The following is a 25,543-nucleotide window of genomic DNA, read 5'->3' on the forward strand; positions in this document are numbered from 1 at the left end:
CGATAGTGAATGTGGATTTTAACACACATTATTGCTATGGCTGCGATATTTATTTGTATATCCACACTACATGTAATTATAAACAGTCACTTTAGCTCATTTGGGAAAGACACATTCATGATCTATTCAAATGGCACCCAAATGTTTCAAGAGTTAGTATAAAAAAAGCCTGTTTAGTGTTTGCATAACTAGAGAAAACTAGAAATGTTGAGCGTAATGGGGTGAATAAAGCCCATGTTCACATGAATAGCTCCATTATTTGTCATCAACATCATGCTGAAAAAATAAGGTCATCAAAATAATGGAATGAAGTCAACCACTCCACCTGCGCAGGAAAGACCACGTGTGTGTGTGTGAACAGAAGGGTTTAAAACAAACACACCATATTAAACAGAACGGTGTACTGAAGTCAAGCTGTGGATGGCACATCTTTTAACATGCTCAAACTGCACATGCTTCACAACAGATCAGGACCAACAGTGAATTGCTACTGGTAATGAGTAGAAGCACATGAACTAAACTAACCTCTGTCTGCGGTCACTACCCTTTGGTAAGGATGGACGCGCATTTCGTGCCTTCGAACTTTAGTTGTCACTGCACCTGCTTGGATTGCAATAACATCACCAGAAAACAGATCAGTCAAACCTCACAGTCTCCAAATCATCCCCAATGTGTTTGACAAATGCAAATCATTTAAATTATACAAGTTAAGGCACAAATAATACTTTTTTTTTCTCCCCCATATCTTTTTTGTACACAATTCAAACATGGTTTCATTTATCCTCAGCAGATCCGTGGGTTTTTGCGTAGCTTGGATACAGTATGACAGACAGGAATGCACACTCTCAATGGGAAGCTTTACTAGTCACGTAATCTTGCGCTGGAGCGACAGTGTCTTTAAATATAATACTGATAAAGTCACTCTCTGAGAGAGAACAACATTTAGGCACATCTGCTGGAGTATAAAAAAAAGGAGAATAGAAATGTACGGCAATGAATTAAGTGATTAGTAAAGCAGAACAATCGATTTTCGAGGCGCAGCAGTCAGCCGCACAGTCCAGGGGAAATATGTGGGAGTATGGAGGCATATGCATGGCATTATAAGTATAGCCGCTGTGGCCTCTGGGAATAGCCAGTGTAAACAAACAGGAGTGTATCTGACTGACTGCTAGGCCAGATTCATGCTCTGAACAAACATCACTCAAAACCAACAAGGCAGCTGTGAAACGAAAGCGTGTGAATGTTAACACTCAGATCGGATGAGGGGCTCAGTGAGGATCCTGGGAAACGTGGGGAAAGCCACACCTAAAGAATAAAGAAAGGGAAGGGGAAATTAGCGGCAGGACTGACGGTCCTGACAGTTCCTGAGGCGATGGCTTTTAAAGTTTTTGAAAGAAGTAGCCTATATGCTTGCTACATTTATTTGATCACAAATACGATAAAAACAGTAATATTGTCATTTATTCCTGTGATGATATACTGAATTTTCAGAATCATTACTCCAGTCTTTGGTGTCACATGATCCTTCAGAAATTGTATTAATATGCTGATTTGCTGCTCACAAAACAGTTTTTATAATTATTCATGTTGAAAACAGTTGTGCTGCTTTCCATGATTTTTTTTTTGATGAATAGAGAACAGCATTTATTTGAAACCGAGATCTTTTGTAACATCATAAATGTTTTGTTGCAGTTTAATGCATCCTTGATGAAAAAATATAAATTTCATAAAAAAAAAAATCTTACTGACCCCCAACCTTTGAATGGTAGTGTGTGTCTGGATCATATTTCAACCAAAAATCAAGACAAATATGACATTGTATAATAAAATAAAGCTTTTTTGTATTAAGATATTTTACAAAGTGACATTTAAGCACAATTTCCCATATTGTCATTACATATGGGTGTTTTGATTTAGCTTTTTTTCTTTTTTAATAATTCTTATTTTAATTCTAAATACTTTTACTATTATAATTGCTTATTTCTTTGCATAACAGTAGTGAGAAAACGGTTTTTCCAATTTAAGTTTCACACGCAGTGACAGACACAAAACACTTTTCATTCAGTAAATATGACTGAATTCAGATGGTTTATGCACTTCATATCAACACTTTGGGTTTTGGGTTCCATGTGAATAAATTGCCATTTGGAAGTATATGCTGATAAAATTTATAATAGTTTATAATCTGTTATTAAACTAATTACCCAATGTAGTAACTAAGAAATCACTTAATTTTTTTTGTTTATCATACTATTTTATTGTCAAAGGCTATTTTTGCATTCATGCTTCAACTCAACTTATGCATGCGGTTTAAAAAAAGTCTTACAGAGATGGGAATATATTGGGAAAATATGCTTGGTTGTCACAAAAAATAATGTTTCAATGCAAATAATCTTGTTAAAAGGCTTTGATAACTCTATTATGAGCCAATATCCTCACTGTTTGATTATATATTGTGACTATGCCATTTTAGATTTTAAGCCAAAATACCCCATCATAGTGCATTAAACTGTCCTAAAACAGCTCGATGAACAGCCTGGCTTTCAACAGATGCCCCATCTCAAGTAGTTTCCCTCCCAATTTAAGCAGCCCCCATTTGAGCCCCACTGTCCCCTCACCATCCTCATGTTGCCCCTCCTGATGCCCCTCACCCTGATGCGGCCCGCTCAGACTGAGGGATGGGGTTCATCCAGAAAGGCTTGTGCAGCAGTTTGGGGCTCAGTGCTTTGTCTCCCTCATCATTGTACACATAAAAACTAAAACATCACATTACAGATAAAAACAAAAGTACAAAACCAAAAAAACAGAAAAACAAAAACCATGATTCAAAGAAACAGACAGAATGAAAGAGGCTGGGGAGTCCAGCCAGTCCGATAAGAGGGAAGCGGGGCAGGGGGCATGTCTGCGGTGTGAGGGAGGGGCTTGTCAGAGGGGGCGGGGGAGATAGGGGCACTTTAAAAGGGAGGCCGACCGGTTGGCTCTCCGCGCTGGACTGTGATGGGAATGTGACAGGTCTGAAAGCCCAGGTAGAGGGGCAGCTCTTCGGCCTTTGAGGATGCTGTATAGGTCACACAAGAGAGAAGACAGGGTGAAAACCTCCCCTCAGCTTGCCCACCCCCCAAAACATCCTATCTGTTACGGGACGTTTACACACACAACTATTATATCAGTGGAGGATGCCAGTGGCTCTGCTTCACTGGTTCTGCCTTAATTAACCAAATGAGAAAAAAAATAACGTGCACGGTTATTATGATTATTAAGAGTCTTTTGCAACGAATTGTCATACAATCAGACAACACCAAAGTCTGTCACTTTCTTCTGAGAACTTCTAATCTAAGAAGAGTTTTGTGAATCCAGCCCTTGATTATTCATTAAGTCTGGCACACACACACACACACACACACACACACACACACACACACACACACACACACAAATAATTAATTATTATTACATTTTTTAAATTTTTTTTTTTAGATGTAGTTAAAATGTAAATGTAATATTATAAACTGGGAAGTTCTTAATGGTTCTGGTGGGGTGTCCATAGCTTTTTTAAAAAAAAAAAAAACTCTGTAAAAATAAGTTATTATAATGGCAAGGTTTTTAAATTTCAGCAGTGCATAATATCTTGTGAATGTTGACAAATGATGAATGATTATGAGAGAATAAATCAAACTTATTTTGAATGCTGTCATTTTCTTAGATGTTTTTTACGCACCAATGTCTCTACACACTATCAGACCAAAGTTTGGACGACTGACTAAATTGATATTCCGACAAACATTTTGATTATTTTTGTAAAGGCTTATGCTGAAATGCCTGAAAGTAGTTTTATAAACATATATATATATTTTTTTAACATTATTTAATTATACTTTTATTTTAATTACAAAAAAGAAATTAAATTACATTTAAAAATGTATTTTTCCTACAGTAAACTTGTGAAGGAAATGCAGTCCAGTCTAGTACTGTCTATCCTGGGAGAAATCTAATGAAGTTAATATCAAATACATTTAGTTTGTTTAAATTTTTTGCTCACTCTTTTGGTTTCCATACCTGCATTTATGTTATAGTTTTGATGACTTACTTTTGTTTCATACTAAGTAAAGTATATAAGTACTGACATATCGCTCGAGACTTACTGATATAAAAATTACAAGTCAACTTTATTTGGAGTACTACTTGTGCACAATGCACATTTATTAATATTAAGCCTAAAATGTGTTTTAATGTCACTATTGATGAGGATTGTATGATCTTTGAATAATATCAGTCTTTAAATGCAAGATATTTAAAGTGTAACTGAAGCATGCTTGCAACTCTAGCACAATCAAATATACTTCAGTATTTCTTTAGTTGGACAACACAATTAAAGTGAACTAAGCACAAAATTCCTTGTTCCAATTTAGTAGACTTTAACTATACCAGTCGTATACCAAAAGTACAATTGCAGGGTTTTTTAATTAGCACATAAATACATAAATGCATTTGTAGTATACTTAGCGTCAAATTAATGTATTTCAAATGCCTTTTAGTTTATTTATTTTAAATGGTAAAATTTATGTCTCCATCTTGTGCCTCACATGCCTCAACATTGCTGTATCGCTGGACACACCCACACCAGTTGCTGTCAATCATGTCGCTGTCTCTGTAAATAACTGATTTCTAGTTGCTGCAAATCGCTGTATGTGTGAACGTGCTGTAGTGACCTTCCCTCCACCCCAGAAACATCCACCCACAGACAGTGTAAGGCTGGTACAGTCCTATAAGGTACGTGCTGCGAGCTCAATAAACATGCTTATTGGAGAGGAGCTAAACCCTACTTCATCTGGTCTAATTGGACACGCTGCTCTTGGCATTGGGATGGGCTATTTGTCGCTGCTCAACTTAACACCGTGCCTTTGGGAGAAGCCAGTGTTAAACTGGCAGAATGCTGTTGGTAACATGATATTCATAATCGGCTTTTCTCAAGTGCTCTAATGAAGCCATACAGCTTGTGTGGAGTGGAGAGGACAGGGCATTTGAGAGAGAGCACTCTCATTATTCATATAAAGCCAGTAGAGCACTTAAAAGCCAAATCATTTATGCAAACATTTCTTAAAAGGATTTTTTTTCCTTTTTTTGTGATGAGGGAGGACTTTTTATGATGCTAAATGGATTAAGTGGAAAATACTTGATGCATTGTTGTTTGCTCTTTTATACTATTGCCTATTACTTGCTTCTGTGACAGCAGAGGCTGGTGGTGCTGGTGGCCCTAATGGGGGAAACCAGAGGCTTTTCGTTGGTGTAGGAGGGCAGGATTTGTGTGTTGGGGGCTATTTAAGAGGAATGGCATATGGCAGGGGTGGGCGGTATGACTCAAATCATATATTACAGCATGAGACTTTTTATAATGGTACAACAATATATCATAGTGTACTTTATGAAACTGAAAGGTAATTCATATTGTTGATATTTTCTTTTTTTTATATGGAACTTCATGTACGCAAACAAAAAGATCAGGGGCCGGATTCACTAAATGTTATTAGGAATACAATTTGTCTTAACTATTTCTCCTTATTTTCTAAGTAAAGAATAAAGATAAAAATATTTGAATTATAAATATCTTAGAATTAGAATTCATGAAAAATATATATATATTTTTAAAACTATTCCTTAAAATAGTTCACTCCAAAATAAAGGTTACTGAAAATTTACTCATCTTCAGTCTATCCAAGGTGTAGACAAGTTTGTTTCTGTATCAGGACAGATTTGGATAAATTTAGCATTACATCACTTGTTCACCAATGGATCCTCTGCAGTGAATGGGTGCCGTCAGAACAGGTTAGGGTTAGGGTCCAAACAGCTGATAAAAACATCACAATAATCCACAAGTAATCCACACCACTCCAGTCCATCAGTTAACATCTTGTGAAGTGAAAAGCTGTGTTTTTTTGAGAAATAAATCCATCATAAAAGCCTTTTATCTTTAAATCTTAACTTCTGGCCAAAATACCAGTCCAATAACCCATAATATGGTTCCCTCCATTGAAAAATTCCCATCCCCTGTTGTGCTCTCTAAGATCCGTTTTGGACTGTTTTCACTTGTAAACGGTGCTTGATCTGTGCATATTTCTATCCTGATTCAGACATGATTACTTTTTCAGTGGCGAAAACAATATTGTGGATAGAGGACTTAAATTTAACCAGAAGCAACAGTTTCAAGTTAAAAACGTCTTAATAATAGATTTGTTTAATGTAACTTTTCACTTCACAAGATGTTAATTGCTGGACTGGAGTGGTGTGAATTGATTGTGGATTATTGTGATGTTTTTGTCAGCTGTTTGGATTCTCATTCTGACGGCACCCATTCACTGCAGAGGATCCATTGCTGAACAAGTGATGTGATGCTACATTTCTCCAAATCTGTTGTGAAGAAAGAAACTCATCAACATCTTGGATGGTGCATTTTCAGAGAATTTTCGTTTTTGGTGAACTATTCTTGTGGGGAATTTGAAACCCTCAAATGTAAGATATTTAATGAGAGTGCAGGAAAGATGGAGCGCGAATGAATGCAACTGACCACTCCATCTTGAGATAGGGTCTTTAGAAATCCAAGTGCAGATTGGCAGTCAAACCAGTTGTAACAAAATAACAGCATGCATACTTATTATGATTATTGTGATCTGCAGGCAGGGCCAAAAGATGGCCTTTGAGGTGTTTTCCATTGAGTCTTCTTTATGAATCACCATACAATCAGATGACACCACAGCCTGCCTTCTCAGGATGTTCGGTCCCACTTTATGTTATGTGGCCATAATGTCTATGTACTTATTTTTTAAGTACAGTGTACTTATTGTGTTCATATATGATTTCAAAACATGCAACACGTTACAAACATGTTATGTGCACTTACTATTATAATGCAATAAATTATGCATAATTACATACAAGTAGCCCTAAACCAAACCCTAATCCTAACCATATAGTATAGTACATGTACATGTAGTTAATTAATATTACTTAGTACTTAAATGTATAATTACACTGTAATAAGGACACATTAAAATGAAGTGTAACCCAAAACACTTCTGCTGCTATTGAGGTGGGATACGGGTAAGGTTAGGGACAGGTTTGGTGGTATGGGTAGGTGTAAGGGATGGGTCAACAGTGTAATTATAATTGTAATTACAGATGTATTTTAATTTTTTTTAAATATAAGTACAATGTAAAAACATGTGTACACAATAAGTGCATTGTACCAAATGATTCATTTAAATGTAAGTACATAGTAGTTAATGCCACATAATATGAAGTGGGATCATATGTTCTTAAAAAAATATTTAAGATATATTCTTACAACCTTCTTAGACTTTTTCTTAAGTAAAAAGATTTTTGTGATTCCAGCCCCAGATTATTCATATATAAGTCTGGCACAAAACATTTTAAATACACTGAAATTGTAAAAGCAATGGATAGTACAGACCCCGAAGTCTGACCATGCATGAGTTTCGCTAGGTTGAGATGTTGATCGGCAACCATAAACAATCAAACTTGCTTCACATAGTGCAACTTCAGTTTTAGGTTTTGTATTTTTACCCCATATTTCTTTATAGCACATGTAAATAAGGTAAAGCAGATACATTTACAAAATGTAACATGGTATGAATGGTCATACCGCCCAACCCTAGTGTACAGCTATGTAAGGCATGAGAGTCCACAGCCCATGCTGAAGGAGGTTCTGGGACCTCGGGGGTCTGTGTAGTGAGACAGGTGTAACTATGCTTACCTAAAACCCCGCTGGAGTCGATAGGATACTCCAGAATGGACGTGGCGGGGGCCAGTGTATAGGGGTACTCATAGGGCGTTGCGTAAATCAGGCCCGACTCTGGACCGGGCTGCATTAGTGTGGCGGTTGCCGGGTGGGCTGAGCCATTGGGCATGACGGTCTGGATCTGGCGGATGAGGGGCATGATGGTGGGCCCTCCTGGCGTAGGCGTGCGCAAGGTGGTGTGCTGCAGTACGGGTGCTGGGCCGGTGATGATCCGTGGCGCCTGGGCGCTCGCTGCAAGAGAGAATGCAAGGGCAGCTGCGGTGAGCGGAAAAATGCGAGGGTAGGGGTGGATGAAGACGGGTGGGGTCGGGACAAAAAAAACACAAAAACCGTTAGTACCATGCACAGGCAAACACTGAACACAGAGCATGACAGCGATGCTATTTTGCTATTCATTAGTAAACAAGGCAGGGGAGGAGCCAGTGCGTTCAAATAACACACTCCTGCAGTTCCACAGCGCTTCAGTATTATTTACTGAAGCAGCAAAGCGAAGAGGAGGATGTCACAACAATCGGTAATTTAAGGAAACGTTGTTTTCACAGATAGCAGTGCATGTTCTCTATTCTTTCAGCTCATTAGCTGCTCTTTGGATGCATGTGGTAATTCTGGATCACAATACTGATACACTTGTCAGAGCATTTATCAGGGAATCAGGGTTACTTGAGAGAGGATTACTGAGAGCTGCGGTTACAAAGGCCTCAAACAATACTGTCTCTGTTTGCTTGAGAGGAGATGGCAGCTTACGTGATTTGATGTTGGCGTCTCTGTAGGTGCCGTTAAGAATGGCCAGTTCCATCAGTTGCATCTTCTTCAGACTGTCCTCGCCTTCAGCCTGACGGTGTAAAGAAATGCATAAAACATCAAAAACAGATGCAAACAAACAAAACAGGCTACTGCTACTATTCACCCTGCAGTTGTGTTTTTTTTTCTCTCGCACATAAGTTTGGCCGATGCATTACAAGCACAGTGTCTGTTGTACATACTTAATGTGTGTTCTTTCTCTACTGGGGCGGTAATAAACCTCAGTACCCAAGGGACTAATAGAGTTTCCTTCAAATGTATGTGCCATTAAAACAGATGTGTTAAGGTAGGTAGCTATAAACATGATGACAGTTTAAATAACTAAGTATTCTGCTCTGCCATGAAAATAGACAAAGAGAAAACTAATCATAAAGACAGACATCGACCTGCAGTAACAAGCACTAAGAATTCGTACTCACACACTGTGGAACACAGCAATGTGTCAAATCAAGCTTGCAGATACCATAGATCCCACGTGAATAAAGTGTGATTAATTGTACTGAATGTGCACTTGTAGTGCACTTCAAATCTTAAAAGCATATTAAGAAATCTATACTTGCTGATACTATAATATTAATCAAATACTAATAAAACTTAGAATACATTTTCATGCTTCTTAACACAAGTAGATACATTTTTAAAAAGTGCACTTAGCAATAATGCCTAATCAAAAGTTATTTTAAAGTACATTTTAAATCATGTTTTAATAATCTTTTGTCATGCTTTAATAAGTACAATTTGATTTGTTGACTAACGTACTAAAGCACTTGATTTTAATTTGAACTGTAGTGTGTTATTCAGTATTACTTACGGTCTAAAAAATGCTGGGTTAAATATAGACAAACCCAGTTATTGGGATGTTTTGACCCAGTGTTTGGGTTACTACCCAAAAGGTTAACCCAGCATTTTTTAGAGTGTGGTTGTCAATGTTAAATATTAAAAGTTAGTTAAATGTACTAAATTGCAAAGTCATCAAACAAATGTGTAATTGCATCCAACTAACTGCATTACTATAAATTTTAACTATCACCCATTTTCATTTAATTGCAATTCATATGCAACTACACTGTTCACACTTAATTATATTCTTTTAAAGTATATTAATTCAGTAATATATATGCTAAAACATGCTAATTCTATTATTCACACTGCAGCTTTTTTTCCTGTTCAAATCTAACAAAATCTCTCTCAAAAAAAAAAAAAAAGAGAAAAAAAAAGTCTCACAAAAGTTTATCTAATTTCCGGCACTGCATGGTGACTAAGGCCAGAAATATACTCTATACAAGTATGGCAAGATAAATGTTCTGTTGTACATACTTAATGTGTGTTCTTGCTCTACTGTGGTGGTAATGAACCTCAGTACTCAAGGGAGTGATAGAGTTCCCTTCAAATGTCTGTTCCATTAAAACAGATGTGTTATTATTCTGGTAGCTAGCTACAAACATGTTGATCATTTAAATAACTATGCTCAGCAAGATTTTCTTCAAACTACTGATCTGCCCCTGGCAAAAGACAACTGAAAGAGAAAACTAATCGCATAAGACAAGGACTTACATTAAGGTCTGATATAAGCATTAAGAATAAATACTTGTGCTGGATTACAAATTGCATTCAGACACTTTTTGAAGCATAGGCTAAATGTGTGAAATCGAGCTTGCATAACTAGCATTTGAATTCACAAAACAATGCACAGTTTATGTTTCAGACTGAACTAATTACAAGAAGTGATGATGAATACTGTCATTGTACATTGTCCAGAAGTGTGACAGCAGCTCAGCTGTTTTCAAAATAATGTTGCATTCCCAGCTATTTCCTTTCATCCCTCTATAGAATTCCCTGAATAGTAGCCCTGGGAAGTCGTGGCCTAATGGTTAGAGATTTGGACTCGTAATCCAAAGGTTGTTGGTTCGAGTCTCGGGCCGGCAGGGATTGTAGGTGGGGGAGTGAATGTCCAGCGCTCTCTCCACCCTCAATACCACGACTGAAGTGCTCTTGAGCAAGGCACCGAACCCCCAACTGCTCCCTGGGCGCCGCAACATAAATGGCTGCCCACTGCTCCGGGTGTGTGTTCACGGTGTGTGTGTGTTCACTGCTGTGTGTGTGCACTTTGGACGGGTTAAATGCAGAGCACGAATTCCGAGTATGGGTCACCATACTTGGCCGTATGCCACTTCACTTCGCTTATAGTATTTAATGTCGTCTGTTTAGCTAAATGATTTTTTAATGAAAAAGTTAACTACAATTAACCAACTTCACCTTTTAAAGTTGACATGGAACAAAAATCGCAGTTGTCTTTTTCCCCTTTAGTGATGTATATCTTTGTGAAACGGCTTCTCAAATGAAATAAGTGGCTTGATTTAGTCCATTATGAATTGAACAGATTAATAATTTTTAGGATCTGCAACATTCCATTAAAAAAAACACACAAAAAAACAAAAAACGAACTAGTCTCAAGTTATTTTGCCTGTAGACTCTGAATAGTAACAAAAATTCTGTCAAAACAGGTTTTCTCTTAATTTAATTTAAATATGACCGCAGTAAATTTATAAATGAAAAAAAAAATTCTTTAGAAGAATAACAGATTCTTATATAATTTCACTGTCTTTGTTGTATTGCATTTGTTGTATCCAAATGTAACATGTTTTTCTGTATGGTCGGGAAAAAAAGAAGAAAAAATAAAAATAATAAAAAAATAAAATACACAAAACAAAACAAACAATAAATTGTTGCTTGCTCACTTGTACTATAGACCAACACTAGAAGAAAGGGACAATGCATGCCATGTCCCTCACATCATGTCTGAGCTCAGAAAGATCAGAGCTGCCCAGCATTCAGTCTCTGTCCCGTGTGGAGATGAGTTACAGTAAGAGAGATGTATTTACTGCCCTGCAGCGCCGGTCCCCTGCGCCCTTCCGTCACCACTGAAACACTGCCCGCTCCCTGTGTATCTAAATATCAATACTTTATTAAGTCAAGAGGCCGCTGATGAATAGAGCGGGACAGACCTGTTATAAATCACTCTCTGTCTTTATTTAATCAGCCTAATGTGCTCTGTCCTTGAGAAGCAGGCCTCTGAGAGAGCCGCGCTGCACATTCACTTATCAGAACCTGAGAACGAGGTGAGAAAGTTTGGGGGAAAAACTCTTCTCGGAGATGGCCTACATAGAAGAACTTACGAAAGTTATGTTAGGAAGTTAAGAAGTTATGAAATATATATATATATGTTATTTCTTACTGTGTTGTTGTTTTGATCTACAGTACTTCGTCCTGGTGAGCAGACATGCTTTATTAGCGATGACAGATGATGGGACCGCAGGAGGCTATATCTCTTGTTTTGAAAGCTCCAGGAGGGTGAGCTTGGTCTCATGGATAAAAGAGAGTATTTAATGGCTAGGTATAACGTCGAATAAGAGCGGTTGATTCTGCAGGACAGCTGAATAATTTAATAAGGCTTTTGTCAATTTTGTGTTAAAGCTATTGGTTCTAACTATTGTAAGACTGATCAAATAATTTGAGAAGATATATTGTTAAAAATGAAAATTTAATGAGTTTCTTTCCTCTGTTGAAGAAAATGGTATAACCGAAGATGTTGCTGGTCCCCATCGACTTCTATAGTTATAAAAAATACTATGGAAGTCAATGGGGACCAGAAACTGTGACACACATTTTTTTTTTTTTTTTATGGGCTTTTCATGTATTTTTTTTATAGATAGGACAGTAGAGAGAGACGACAGGAAAGCACTGGGAGGAGAGAGGGGGTGGGTTCAGCAAAGGACATCGAGACGGGAATTGAAATCGGGTCGCCGTGAGCTATTGACGCCGACGTGACACACATTCTTCAAACTATCTTCTTTTGTGTTCAGCAGAAGACTGAAATACAGGTTTAGGTCAACTTGTCTGGTTTTACTTCTGGTGCTTTCATCACATTGGAAATGGAAGGTTGAGTCAACCGAACTGCATTGTGGGATTCGGTATTTCATTAACACATTTGACAAATACAGTACTGCAGTCATGCATACGTTAAATCGGTGTACTGCACATGGTATACATACTGCATTCTGCTTTTTTGAACATATTTAGATAAGCACTGATTTCATCAGTGTGCAGTATGTATATTGTGCACAATATGGAAATTTTGCCTATCCACTACCTTTCAAAATTTTGGGATTGGTAAGATTTTTTTTTTTACGTCTCTTATGTTCACCAAGGCTGCATTTATTTAAATAAAATACTATAAAACAGAAATATTGTGAAATATTATTACAATTTAAAAGAACTGTTTTCTATTTGTAGCTATATATTTTTAAATGTAATTTATTCCTGTGATGGCAAGCTGAATTTTCAGCATCATTACTGCAGTCTTCAGTGTCACATGATGCTTCAGTATTCCCACAGTGCACACAATATTCAGCATCCCACAATGCGATGCACGTAACTTGATGAACTTTTTGATGACTAATTTGATTGGAATGACAAAAATATGACAAAATATGAGACATTTTTTACACATAACTGCAGTTAAAACATATGTCATTTTTATTTGATCTTGTTTCAAATAAGAGTTCTAAATAAACAATAGTAGGCAGTACACGGTGTATTATACTGTACAGTATGCAGTAGGCAACACTAGAATTCCATTCGGAACACAAGCACCGTTCCAAGGTTGCAGTATCAGGTATGTACCAGTGAGAGGTGCTGTGTTTTCATCAAAGCGCTCTGTGAAGACTCGGGCTGGGATCTATCTGTAGGGATGCTAACCTTCTCAGACAGTAATTTAAAAACTAGCCCGTATCATTACCCACACAAGCTAGTCCTCTTCAGCAGCAGATATACAGTGAGCTGCATTTATTGTGAATTTTTCAATCTGTCATGCTTTGGCCGCCCATCCGTTTTTTACCTACAAATCAAAAAGTGTTTTCCGGCTTCGTGGGGTTCAATATTAATGACATCACTCGGTTTTTCACACTTGCCGGTAATGTATTACAGCACATCTGACAATCTTTCTCTCTTTCTGCTCCAAGCCACAATCGTTTCTATGACACTCTGCGTTTTCCTGGCCTCTTCCTCTCGCTGCCCTTCTTTCATCCACATGTCTCTGCCTTCCTCTCTCACTCTCCTTCTATGACAGCGTTGCCCTGGGCCCTTCCTGCTCACATCGTGCACCGCGCTGCACACTGACAGAACAAAGGGGCCAGAGCCGCCGTGTTAATGCGCAGATATCTGTGTGCAGATGCTCCAAGCAAACGCTGATGGTCCTGATCTCAGTGTAATATAAAGAGGGCCTGGGAGGGCAAACTGCTAAATCAAATTCTCACCATTTGGCCACTGGTTTCTGAATGATTTTGCTACTGAGCATTGTGATTTCATCCATTCATATTTTTACAAGTGGCCCGTCTCCTGTATATAACTAGTAAACTTTAAACCTTTGTTTTTGCACAGTGATTTTATGCAGTGGTGTGCCATATGAGCTTGACTACTTACAAATGCGCTTTGAGGGATCTGATCAAAATCTTTTACACCGACATTACTGTTCAAAAGTTTGGGGTCAGATATATTTTTAGATGTTTTTAATTTGATAATACAGAAAAAACCCGAAAAAAACTGTAATATTGTGAAACATTATTATAACTTAAAAAAAACTTTATTATAAAATAAAAAAAATAAAAAAGGTAATTGTGACTTTTTTCCCCCACAATGAGTTTATATCTCACAGTTCTGTTTTTTGCAATTCTCAGAACCTATAAACTTATAAACATAGTATTTTGAGATATAAACTCACAATTTTAAGCAGAAAAGTCATAACTGTGCGATATATACTCGCAATTGCAAGAAAAAAACGTTCAGAATTGTGAGATAAAAATTTCACAATTATCTTTCAAATTGTTTTACGCATGTATGTATGTATTTAATTAATTGATATAAAAATTTCACAATTATATTTTTTAACTCATTAAAGAATTTTCAGCATCATTACTCCAGTCTTAGTGTCACATGATGCTTCAGAAATCATTCTAATATACTGATTTGCTGCTCAAGAAACTTTTATTTTTTATTTTTTATATTATCAATGCTGAAAGCAGTTGTGCTGCCTAATGATTTGTTTTCTGTATTTTCTGATTCATTTAATGTATCATTGTTGAATTAAAATGATTGGTAACACTTTAGTATTGGGACCACTTCTCACTTTTAACTAGCTGCTTATTAGCATGCTTATAATTAACATATTGGCTGTTTACTAGTATTTATAAATCACATATTCAGCATGACCATATCTCTAATCCTACCCAATACCTAAACTTAACAACTACTTTACTAACTATTAATAAGCAGCAAATTAGGAGTTTATTGAGGCAAACGTCATAGTTAATAGTTAGTGAGAATTGGACCTTAAAATAAAGTGTGACCAAAATATTAATTTCTTTAAAAAATGTACTGACTGTATGTGTGTGCTCAGGTCAGGCAGTGTAATATGCTTTTAAAGCCTGCTTGCATGAAAAGGAATCACTCTGGAGCTATTCAGACTGGGATCACAATGACCTTTAGAACACAATGCCTGCCGGTCTACAACTTTCCATCACGGCCTGTCAGGTCTGCCCCTTCATCTCCTCCCCTCGCTCTCTCAAGCTGCGCTCCAAACCTAGTGAGCTGCCCAGATTTTACAGACAACAGGTAGCCGTCTCCTAAAGGTCCGGTCACACAGACAGCCGTTAAACCACTGGAGGTCACAGAGTGTCTGTGCTCTTGGTTGCTACTCAACTGTATCACTATATTAACTTTTTGGCAGTTCATTTGCATGAAGTTGAACTCAACTTTGTTTAACTTTGTTGCATCGCCAACAGTCGTTGTCGCTCATCTCACTGGAAATCCTGAACTCTCATTAAAATTGGATGAATGCAGGTTGCGTTGTCTCTGTGCAAACCGCTGGCATTGTGAACACCCCTTTAGGCGGCATCCTAACTGAAATGGATCTTTATAAGTGACTGATTTGAAGTGCTCTACAAAGGCAACAACACACAGTGCACCTCCAATGCAATGACGCACACTGGAGACTCAACCAGCAATTCATTCCAATCGAATTTGATATTAATTTAATGCCAAGTTGCCAACAATGTAATACTCTAAGCATACAAATACAGAGAACTCACAAATGTTGAATAAAATATTTCTGAATATAAAAAAGTCTCTTAAAATTATACAGTAATACTGTAAAAAATACAGTAAACATTATAACCGTAATTTTGCAACGTAACATTTTAAGTTAAAATAACATTTTCAATTCTAATATATTTAAAAAATTAATTTATTCCTGTGATGCAAAGCTGAATTTTCCTAATACCCTAACCATAATTAGGTGCTTTTACATCCTTAAAAAGAAATAACACTTGTATTCACATATTTATATCAAGCACTTATAACCACACATAATTAATTCAAATAATATCATTTAGGTAATACATAAACATTTCAAAAGGATCAAAAGGAAGAAAATACTACTAATGGTAAATAAATAAATTAATAAATTAATTTAAAGGGTGGGAAATCACTTCGAAATCATTCTAATATGCTGTTTTGGTGCTCAATATACATTTCTTATTGTTATCAATGTTGAAAATGCTTAATATCTTGTGGAAACCATGAAAGTCCAAAAGACCAGCCTATATTTGAAATAGGATTTATATATAAATATGTATAACACCATTCATGTCTTTACTGTCTCTTTTGATCAGTTTAATGTGTCCTTGTTGAATGATATAATTAATTTAAAAAATGCATTCTGGGATTGACCTCACCATGAAGCATGCAATGAGGCCTTTGAATCACATTGCTTCCTACCTTCTAAAAAGAGTCTTTGTACATTGAATTCACATATGACACCACAGTTATGGCTTTGAATTAAAAAAAGGGAGATAAAAACCATAGTCCACTCTCTTCCTCCACACGTGTTTGTTTCTGTAGTTGATTTGAGAGTAGATCTTGTCTGAAGGTCCTTCGGCCTTTTACTTTCTTTTCTTTTAGATGCCATTTTCTGTTTTTTGTTGCTACTGTCATCAGCACTGTGGACACGCATCTAACTTCCCGCTCTCTCTCAAACCACTTAAAGTGATTGCTTTCTTTCTAACAATACAAAGTATGATCCAATTTGATACTTTCAAGTGCTTTATTCACGCTTTATCTTATTAGTAGCATTTCTCAAGGGCAAGCACATAAACCAAACCTGTCAAACACAGTTCAGAACATCATTGGTTGAACGGTGAAGACTGTAGGACAAAGGAGTGATATAATTGTCTGATGGAGGACGGGAGGACCGGGGGAGTGGAAACCGGATGCTAGCGCTCCAAGAACGCGTCCCTCTCACGGCGCACACTGCTGCTCTCTTACAACACACAAACATGGATATTTGGCTTCCAGCCACACCTCATTCCCTCGACAGGCCTTCCTGTCCCGCACTGGAACCCGCTGATTTATCTCACCCCATCCCTCAACACTACAACTACAGGCTCTCTTCCTCAAAGACTCCTTCCAGAGATAAACTTCACAAAAACTGACGAAACTGAGTGTGTTTACATGTACAACAAACTTGATAACTATAAAAAGTCAGTGATTTTTAAGCATTTACATGCATATCAATATACCAACAGCACAAGCAAACAAATCATAACATTGTTTTTTTACATTGACATGAACTAGGGATGGGAAGATTCCCCGATTCGCTCAGTGCATCGGCATAAAAAGTTAACGATGCGATGCATCAGTTTAAAAGGTGTGCATCAGCTACAAGTTGTCAATTATATTGCAATGCATCGTTTCTAACATATTTGCATCGGTAAAAAATTATTTATTTCTATATAATTATTCTATAATTATTTCTATATAATATGTGGGGAAGTCGTGGCCTAATGGTTAGAGAATTGGACTCGTAATCGAAAGGTTGCGGGTTCGAGTCCCCGGCCGGCAGGAATTGTAGGTGGGGGGAGTGAATGTCCAGCGCTCTCTCCACCCTCAATACCACGACTGAGGTGCCCTTGAGCAAGGCACCGAACCCCCAACTGCTCCCCGGGCGCCGCAGCATAAATGGCTGCCCACTGCTCCGGGTGTGTGTTCACGGTGTGTGTGTGCATTTGTTCACTACTCACTGCTGTGTGTGTGCACTTGGATGGGTTAAACGCAGAGCACCAATTTTTTCACCATACTTGACAATACGCCACGACTTTTATTAGTGGATACGCTATACTTTTAGTATTTAGAAAGTGACCAATAATCTGTGACCAATATTTTATATGTAGATTGAGTTCTCCTCTCTAAACTGAATCACAACAGCATGGAGACCCAAGGAAAAGTGAGGATTAAAGTCTAAAACCTGACTTGAAATAACCTAACAAATCAATCAGGGCTAAAGCGGTTCCATAAACGACAAATTAAATTCACACAATCTCACTAATTTGTGCACGCTTATTCTTAAGCAGATCTTAATGTTGATCAGGGATCAATCCACCATGGCAAACGGCAAATATAAATGTGCTGCTGAATGCATTTGAGATGTTGTGTTTTCCTCAGTGCATAACTGACATGTCACAGGTATATTTTTTATCTGTTAAATTTCAGAAAGTCATGCAAACATTTTCCTGTCAGGAGTGGGCGAGGCTTACGCGAGGGCAAAGAGCGCAGCTACACACATGTGGTCTAAACAGGTGGAGCGCAATCGAATAGGAGTGTAATAATTCTGAGTAAAATATACATTTTGCTAAAATATTTGTTGTTGGACATTAAATGTATCTTTTGTAGAAGTTTAAACCTACATATAAGTGCATTTTTATGATAGCAGTAACTGTAAAGTTACTGTAATTTGTAACTGTAAACTGTAATTTGCTTTATGGAACCAAATCATTTGACAATGACTAACTGAAATAAGCCTGGCTTATTTGGTTAACTTGTTTTATGAAACAGGCCTCGAGGCATTAAAAGTGATCATATTTTCTCCATTGCATCGTATTGGATCGAATCGGATTATGTTGAATCGAATCGAAATCGTAATGAAATGAATGTTAGCATCGCACATATCCAGCCTCGTATTTATTGTTTTTTATAGATGGAGAGTTTGTTCGGTAGCTCACGGAGTACGGAGCCGTACTTAGGAGGCGAGGAGCTCTGGTTCGAATCCCGTGTAACTACGGTTTGACATAACAGTTCAAATCTACATAAAAGGAAGTTGAAATGGCACGGTTGCATCAATAAATACATTTTTATACCAGTTTTGCATTTGTTAACACTATCGGGTAGGTTTAGGGTTGGGTTTGGTGTAGGGTATATTTCCAACATGATAGAGCATTAACTTTTAGGGACAGACCACGGATATTTAAATTCTGAACAGCCGCAGTATGTACCTGTAGCAACATAATTAAAACGTGCCAGGGTTCACATATTTAACCTGTGTTTTAGCGCCACTCAGTGGACATTTCTCTTTGAAACTGCGCCGAAACGTGCAGTAAGGTACGTAAAACGGTGTCGCACAGAGAGTGCACAGAGGTACGTATTTTTATGAGACCAGGTTGCGTATTGTTGGCTATACATCGAGATGCGTATCATATCGTATCGTATCGGCCAGAGTCATGAGATGCACATCCCTAACATGAACACACCAATAAGCTGATTTTGTGAATGTTCCCCCTGCCTTCCATTGGTCTGTTAAACGGATAGCCACACCCCAATCTCATGCTATTGGTTGAGTCCATGTTGCTGGGTCACGCTGGTCAGGATGGTTTGACCTTTAGTGCAGTAACGCTGTCTGGCTTTCTGACGTCAAGCACAAACTAAAAATCAGCCGTGAGTTTGATTGTTTCACAGCTGCACATATGATAGATCCTCCCCACAGAGACATAAAGACAACCAGAGCTGCGTCTGTTGAGAGATCACACTTATTTCCTGCTTGCTTTCACACACTTACACACATTCACATATACAGTCACTGTGAAGATTAAAACTGCTTCATGAGAATAATTACAGCTTAATCCAGTATTTATGTTGAGCCTGCTTGCCATACCTCTTGTAATTGGCTTGCTGATGTGATGAACACTTGTTAATTGAGAAGACAATTAATTAAGAACATCATATACTGACACAAACAGACAGAAGCAAATGAGACTGTCCATTCCCTTGGAAAAAAAGTGCGGTGGAGGAATTGAATAGTTACTATATTAATATACAATGGTATTTATATTGGAAACCCACATAATTACCATGGATCATGTCTAAAAAAACCTATGGTACTTCCTAGGAACAAAACGTACCACTGTAATATCAAAGGTTTTTGTACATGTTATGATGGTAGTACCACAGTATATGTCATGGTATATTTGAAAGTACCAGAGTATTACCTTGTACTACCATCACTACAGTAAACACAATGCATTACCATGGTAATATATCCAAAAACATAGTAATTGGTACATGTCATATGGTAACTGATAAACTACCATTTAAACGGTTAAGTTAAAATAATATTTATAAAGTATATATACACAAGTAATAATATTTTACTATATTACTGTATTTTATATCAAATAAATGTAGCCTTAGTGAGTATGAGAGACTTCTTTCAAAAACAATGACAAATCTTTCTGACTGCAAACCTTTGAATGGTAGAGTACTAAACAATTACCATATTTATGTACCATGGTATCTACATAGTATTACAAAGTACTTCCAAGAACACCATGGTGCATAGATAGACTTTCAGAAGACTACCTAAACAAATATCATGGATAATATGTAACTTACACTGAACAAAATTATAAACGCAACACTTTTATTTTTGCCCCCATTTTTCATGAGCTGAACTCAAAGATCTAAGACTTTTTCTATGTACACAAAAGGCCTATTTCTCTCAAATATTGTTCACAAATCTGTCTAAATCTTTGTTCGTGAGCACTTCTCCTTTGCCGAGATAGTCCATCCACCTCACAGGTGTGGCATATCAAGATGCTGATTAGACAGCATGATTACTGCACAGGTGTGCCTTAGGCTGGCCACAATAAAAGGCCACTATAAAATGTGCAGTTTTATCACACAGCACAATGCCACAGATGTCGCAAGTTTTGAGGGAGCGTGCAGTTGGAATGCTGACTGCAGGAATGTCCACCAGAGCTGTTGCCCGTGAATTGAATGTTCATTTCTCTACCATAAGCTGTCTCCAAAGGCATATTATACTTCTAGAAGTCATAGATCCTCTTTTGGCTATTATTAATTCATCATTGTCATTAGGATATGTCCGCAAAACCTTCAAATTGGCTGTAATTAAGCCTCTCATTAAAAAAACACAACTTGACCCCAAGGATCTAGTTAATTACAGACCGATCTCAAATCTCCCTTTTCTGTCAAAGATACTAGAAAAGGTAGTATCCTCGCAATTATATTCCTTCTTAAAGAAAAATGGCATCTGTGAGGAAATCCAGTCAGGATTTAGACCATATCATAGTACTGAGACTGCTCTCATTAGAGTTACAAATGACCTGCTTCTATCATCTGATCGTCGTTCATCTGATCGTGGCTTTATTAGTTCTACTGGATCTTAGCGCTGCGTTCGACACTATCAACCACAACATTCTTTTAAATAGTTTTTGAACACTTTGTTGGCATTAGTGGAAGTGCCTTATCATGGTTCAAATCGTACTTATCTGACTGCCATCAGATCGTAGCAGTGAATGAAGAGGTATCATATCGATCACAAGTGCAGTATGGAGTACCTCAAGGCTCAGTACTAGGGCCGTTACTTTTCACACTTCACATGTTACCCTTGGGAGATATTATAAGGAGACATGGTGTTAGCTTTCACTGTTATGCTGATGATACTCAGCTCTATATTTCTTCACGGCCTGGTGAAACACACCAAATTGTGAAACTAATGGAATGCATAGTCGATATAAAAAACTGGATGACGAGTAACTTCTTTACTGCTAAATTTTGAAAAAACAGAGGTGTTAATTATCGGACCTAAAAACCTCACATGTAATAATCTTGAACACTATCTAACACTTGACGGCTGCTCTGTCAATTCTTATTCATCTGTTAGGAACCTAGGTGTGCTGTTTGATAGCAATCTTTCATTTGAAAGCCACGTTTCTAGCATCTGTAAAACTGTGTTTTTCCATCTCAAAAACATATTTAAATTGCGACCTATGCGCTCAACGTCAAATGCAGAAATGCTAATTCATGCATTTATGACCTCAAGGTTAGACTATTGCAATGCTTTACTGGGTGGTTGTTCTGCACGCTTGATCAACAAACTACAGTTGGTCCAAAATGCAGCAGTTAGAGTCCTTACTAGAACCAGGAAGTATGACCAAATTAGCCTGGTTCTGTCAACACTGCATTGGCTCCCTATCAAACATCTTATAGATTTAAAAATCTTGTTAATTACTTATAAAGCCCTGAACGGCTTAGCTCCTCAGTACTTGAGCGTGCTCTTATCACATTATAGTCCTCCACGTCCGCTGCGTTCTCAAAACTTGGGCCGTTTGATAATACCTAGAATATCAAAATCGACTGCGGGCGGCAGATCCTTTTCCTATTTAGCACCCAAACTCTGGAATAATCTATCTAACACTGTTCGGGAGGCAGATACACTCTGTCAGTTTAAATCTAGATTAAAGACACATTTCTTTAACCTGGTTTACACATAACACACTAATACACTTCTATTATTCAAATCCGTTAAAGGATTGTTAGGCTGTATTAATTAGATCAACCGAAACCGTGAACACTCCTCATAACACACAATGTACTCGTTACATCGTAAGAAGAATGGCATCTACACTAATATTTGTCTGTTTCTTTCCTATTCTGTTTCTCAGTCCGTGTCCGGATCAGATGGTGGATCGACGCCGGGAGATGATGTCTGCGGCCTTGATTGTTGGCGGAGGCCGGACACCTGGATGAGCCCCAGGGACATATCCCCAGTGAAGACCTTGACTAAAAATACAATAAAACTAAAAATAAAACAAAATAGCTAAAAATATAATAAAATACCTAACTGCATAATACTATTATTGTTAGAAATTGCAACAATATAAAAATAGAAATACAATTTTAATTAAATCAATAATTAAACAATAAATAAACAATAATATCCTGGCCAGAGGAGAACTGGCCCCCCGACTGAGCCTGGTTTCTCTCAAGGTTTTTTTCTCCATTCTGTCACAGAGGGAGTTTTGGTTCCTTGTAGCTGTCGCCTCTGGCTTGCTCAGTTGGGGACACTTAATTTGTAGCGATTATCGTCAATTTGTTTTCACAGATACTATTTAAACTAAACTGAGCTAGACAATGACATCACTGAATTCAATAATGAAATGCTTTTAACTGAAAATTTAGTGTTTAATCTTATTATTACCGACACTCTATCCTCCAATTTGATACTGTTAAGTGCTTTGACACAATCTGTATTGTTAAAAGCGCTACATAAAGGTTACTTGATTTGACTAATTTATTATTAATTTAATTTAATAATTTAATTTAATTTAATATAATTAATTGTTTTTGGACATTTATGATGGTATTTACATAAGTATTGTATATACACCATGGTATATATGCTATACATCAATATGCTATACCATGGTGTTACCATTTCATGAGTTCAAGTTCTTTTTCTCAAAAAAAAAAAAAAACAGTTCTACCATAGTACATGTCCAAAAAAACAATGGTAATACTATGGTAGTCTTTTCAGTGCCAGATCAGTCTATGAATACATCAGCTATGCCTAATTGACATTTGCAGCCTCCACTAAAACTTCTGGGTAAATTTAGGCACATAAATGAGTGCAAAGATCATGAGCTCTATTCTTTGTCTGAACACCCGCAGGTTAAAATTAGACTGCAGGTTATTTTGGTAAGAGGCAGGGAAGTAGCCTTTCCTGGATGTGAGGGAAAATACTCAGGGTCACAATGGCCCGAGAGGGAGTGAGCGAGAGAGATAGACTTGTGTATGTACACTCATGCGTTTGGAGAGACAGTATGTGAACATGCATGAATTCAGCTGCAAACCTGTGGGAGAACGCAAACCTTACAGTCTTAAACAGTTTCCTGCACATGAAGTTTCATGTTAATTGGCTTTGAGAGAGAGAAGTAGTGCAAATGTCCCTGGTGCAAAAACTCTGCGTATGAGTCTGCGTCTGTGCGCATACAAATGCAGGCTCTGTCGAATAAAATCCTCATCTGTTCTGTGGCCCATACACAACAGTAACACACTAAGCAGACAGGATGCATTAAGAGTATTAGACGATAGAGTTCACACACAGACGTGCAGTCTGGTTCGAGAGTAAATGAAGACAAAACAGTATGTTAATTCACTTCAATCCTGTTGCATGATTTGGAAGAGTAATAAAGGTACAAGATGACAGGTATTGTACTACGCTTCTCAATCAAGTGCAATAACAGCTCTAATATTTAAAACTTTTATTCATAATTTGTCATTTTAATCAATCTGTCTTGCTTGGAAAAACAAACATGAGCACATTTAATCAAGCTAAGCATTTCTGACATTTACTGGACTGTGAAGGACAGTGAAAAGGACATTTAAAGGAGACTATCTTGGAGAACAGGATTTTCCTTTAAAACTAAGTAGAATAAAAGAGTTTAAAGTATGCAAACATACTGTAATGTTAATTAACACACAACATTCTCCTAATTCCATTATACCATTTACTGAAACTAAGCTGTAAAAATGAGTTTTTCTGTATTGATGCCTCAAAGTACACTAATGAGTCCATGTTCACAAAAAATCTAAATGTCGAGCAGCTTACAAATGCCTACTAGCAACTCGGGTATAATGACTTTACAGTAGTAAAAATGGTCTGTTTAATTCTGAGGATCAATGAGTGGGTGGAACCTGTTATGTAAAACTAAATTAAATAACCTTAACTAACATAAGTAGACTTCAGGAAAAAAATGCTAGAATATGGCCCTTTTTGGCCATCCAAAACAGTTGACGGTAGCCACTGACATTCATATTATTTTTTCACATATTATGGAAGTCAATGGCTACCATCGACTATTTGTTTACCAACATTCTTCAAAATACCGTCTTTTGTGTTCAACAGAAGAAAGAAACTCGCATAGGTTTGGAAAAATTTGATTGTGAGTAAATGACAAGAGAATTTTCATTTTTGTGTTACTATCCCTTTAAAGTCAATATGAAATGCTATTTGCTACTCATGTAACTTGGTGAAATGGTAATACTACAGTATATTGTTTAATATTTATTTTAGAGTACCAGAGTATAACCATGTGATACGCAGTAAGCACAATGGCAAACTCAGTGCATTACCATGGTAATATATCCAAAACAATGTACTTGAATATATACACTACCATTCAGAATTGTTATTCAAAGTTAAAATAATATTTATAAAGTATAATATTCTCAAGTAATAATATTCTACAATATTACTGTTTTGCACAATATTACTATTTTACTGGGGGTTTTTACTTAATCTGATTATTTCTGGGTAAAACAGGACATTCAAAGCGATTTATCAGAAATTATTTGGATTGCGAAAAGTGGATGCATAAATACCACAGTGGAGACAGATGGTTGGAGGCGAGGGGTTGAAAATGAAGAGAGATTTTCGGCTCATTTGTCGCATGAGCCGAAAAATGAAAGGTGCTTTAATAAAAGATTCTGAAGACAAATGTTTAAATTAGGAATGACATGCACCAATGATTTGCACACAAAAAGACCAGGAATTTCTATAAAATAAATATATAGGGTCAATTTAGATTTCATATTGCATTAACATCAGTGGCATAGCCCAGATAATTTGGTCTTGGAAAAATCTGATGAGAAATATTTCAGATCATACTGGAATCTTTTTATTGCATACTTATCAGAGAAAACAAACCACTTAAGTAGCCTTAATTGCAAGCCAGATATTACCTG

The 25,543-nt window shown here is 37.1% G+C and overlaps 1 protein-coding gene across 4 annotated transcripts in view; it reads right to left on the minus strand.

Moving 5' to 3' along the window:
• Positions 1–385: 385 nt before the first annotated feature.
• qkib (QKI, KH domain containing, RNA binding b) overlaps positions 386–25,543 on the minus strand; it is a 97,151-nt gene continuing 71,993 nt past the window's right edge. The window contains exons 5-7 of one of the 4 annotated variants that reach the window (XM_079439610.1): positions 8,558–8,645; positions 7,769–8,044; positions 386–600 (exon numbers count right to left, since the gene is read on the minus strand). In XM_079439610.1, coding sequence (XP_079295736.1) covers positions 521–600; positions 7,769–8,044; positions 8,558–8,645 — 444 coding nt within the window. In that variant the 3' untranslated portion in view covers positions 386–520. Of the gene's footprint in view, positions 604–1,841; positions 3,059–7,750; positions 8,069–8,557; positions 8,646–25,543 lie in introns of those variants that run through there. The other 3 variants (XM_079439609.1, XM_079439607.1, XM_079439608.1) reach the window with 3 other exon arrangements.

Source organism: Barbus barbus (genome assembly GCF_936440315.1).
Source record: "Barbus barbus genome assembly, chromosome: 18".
Lineage (NCBI taxonomy): Eukaryota > Metazoa > Chordata > Actinopteri > Cypriniformes > Cyprinidae > Barbus > Barbus barbus.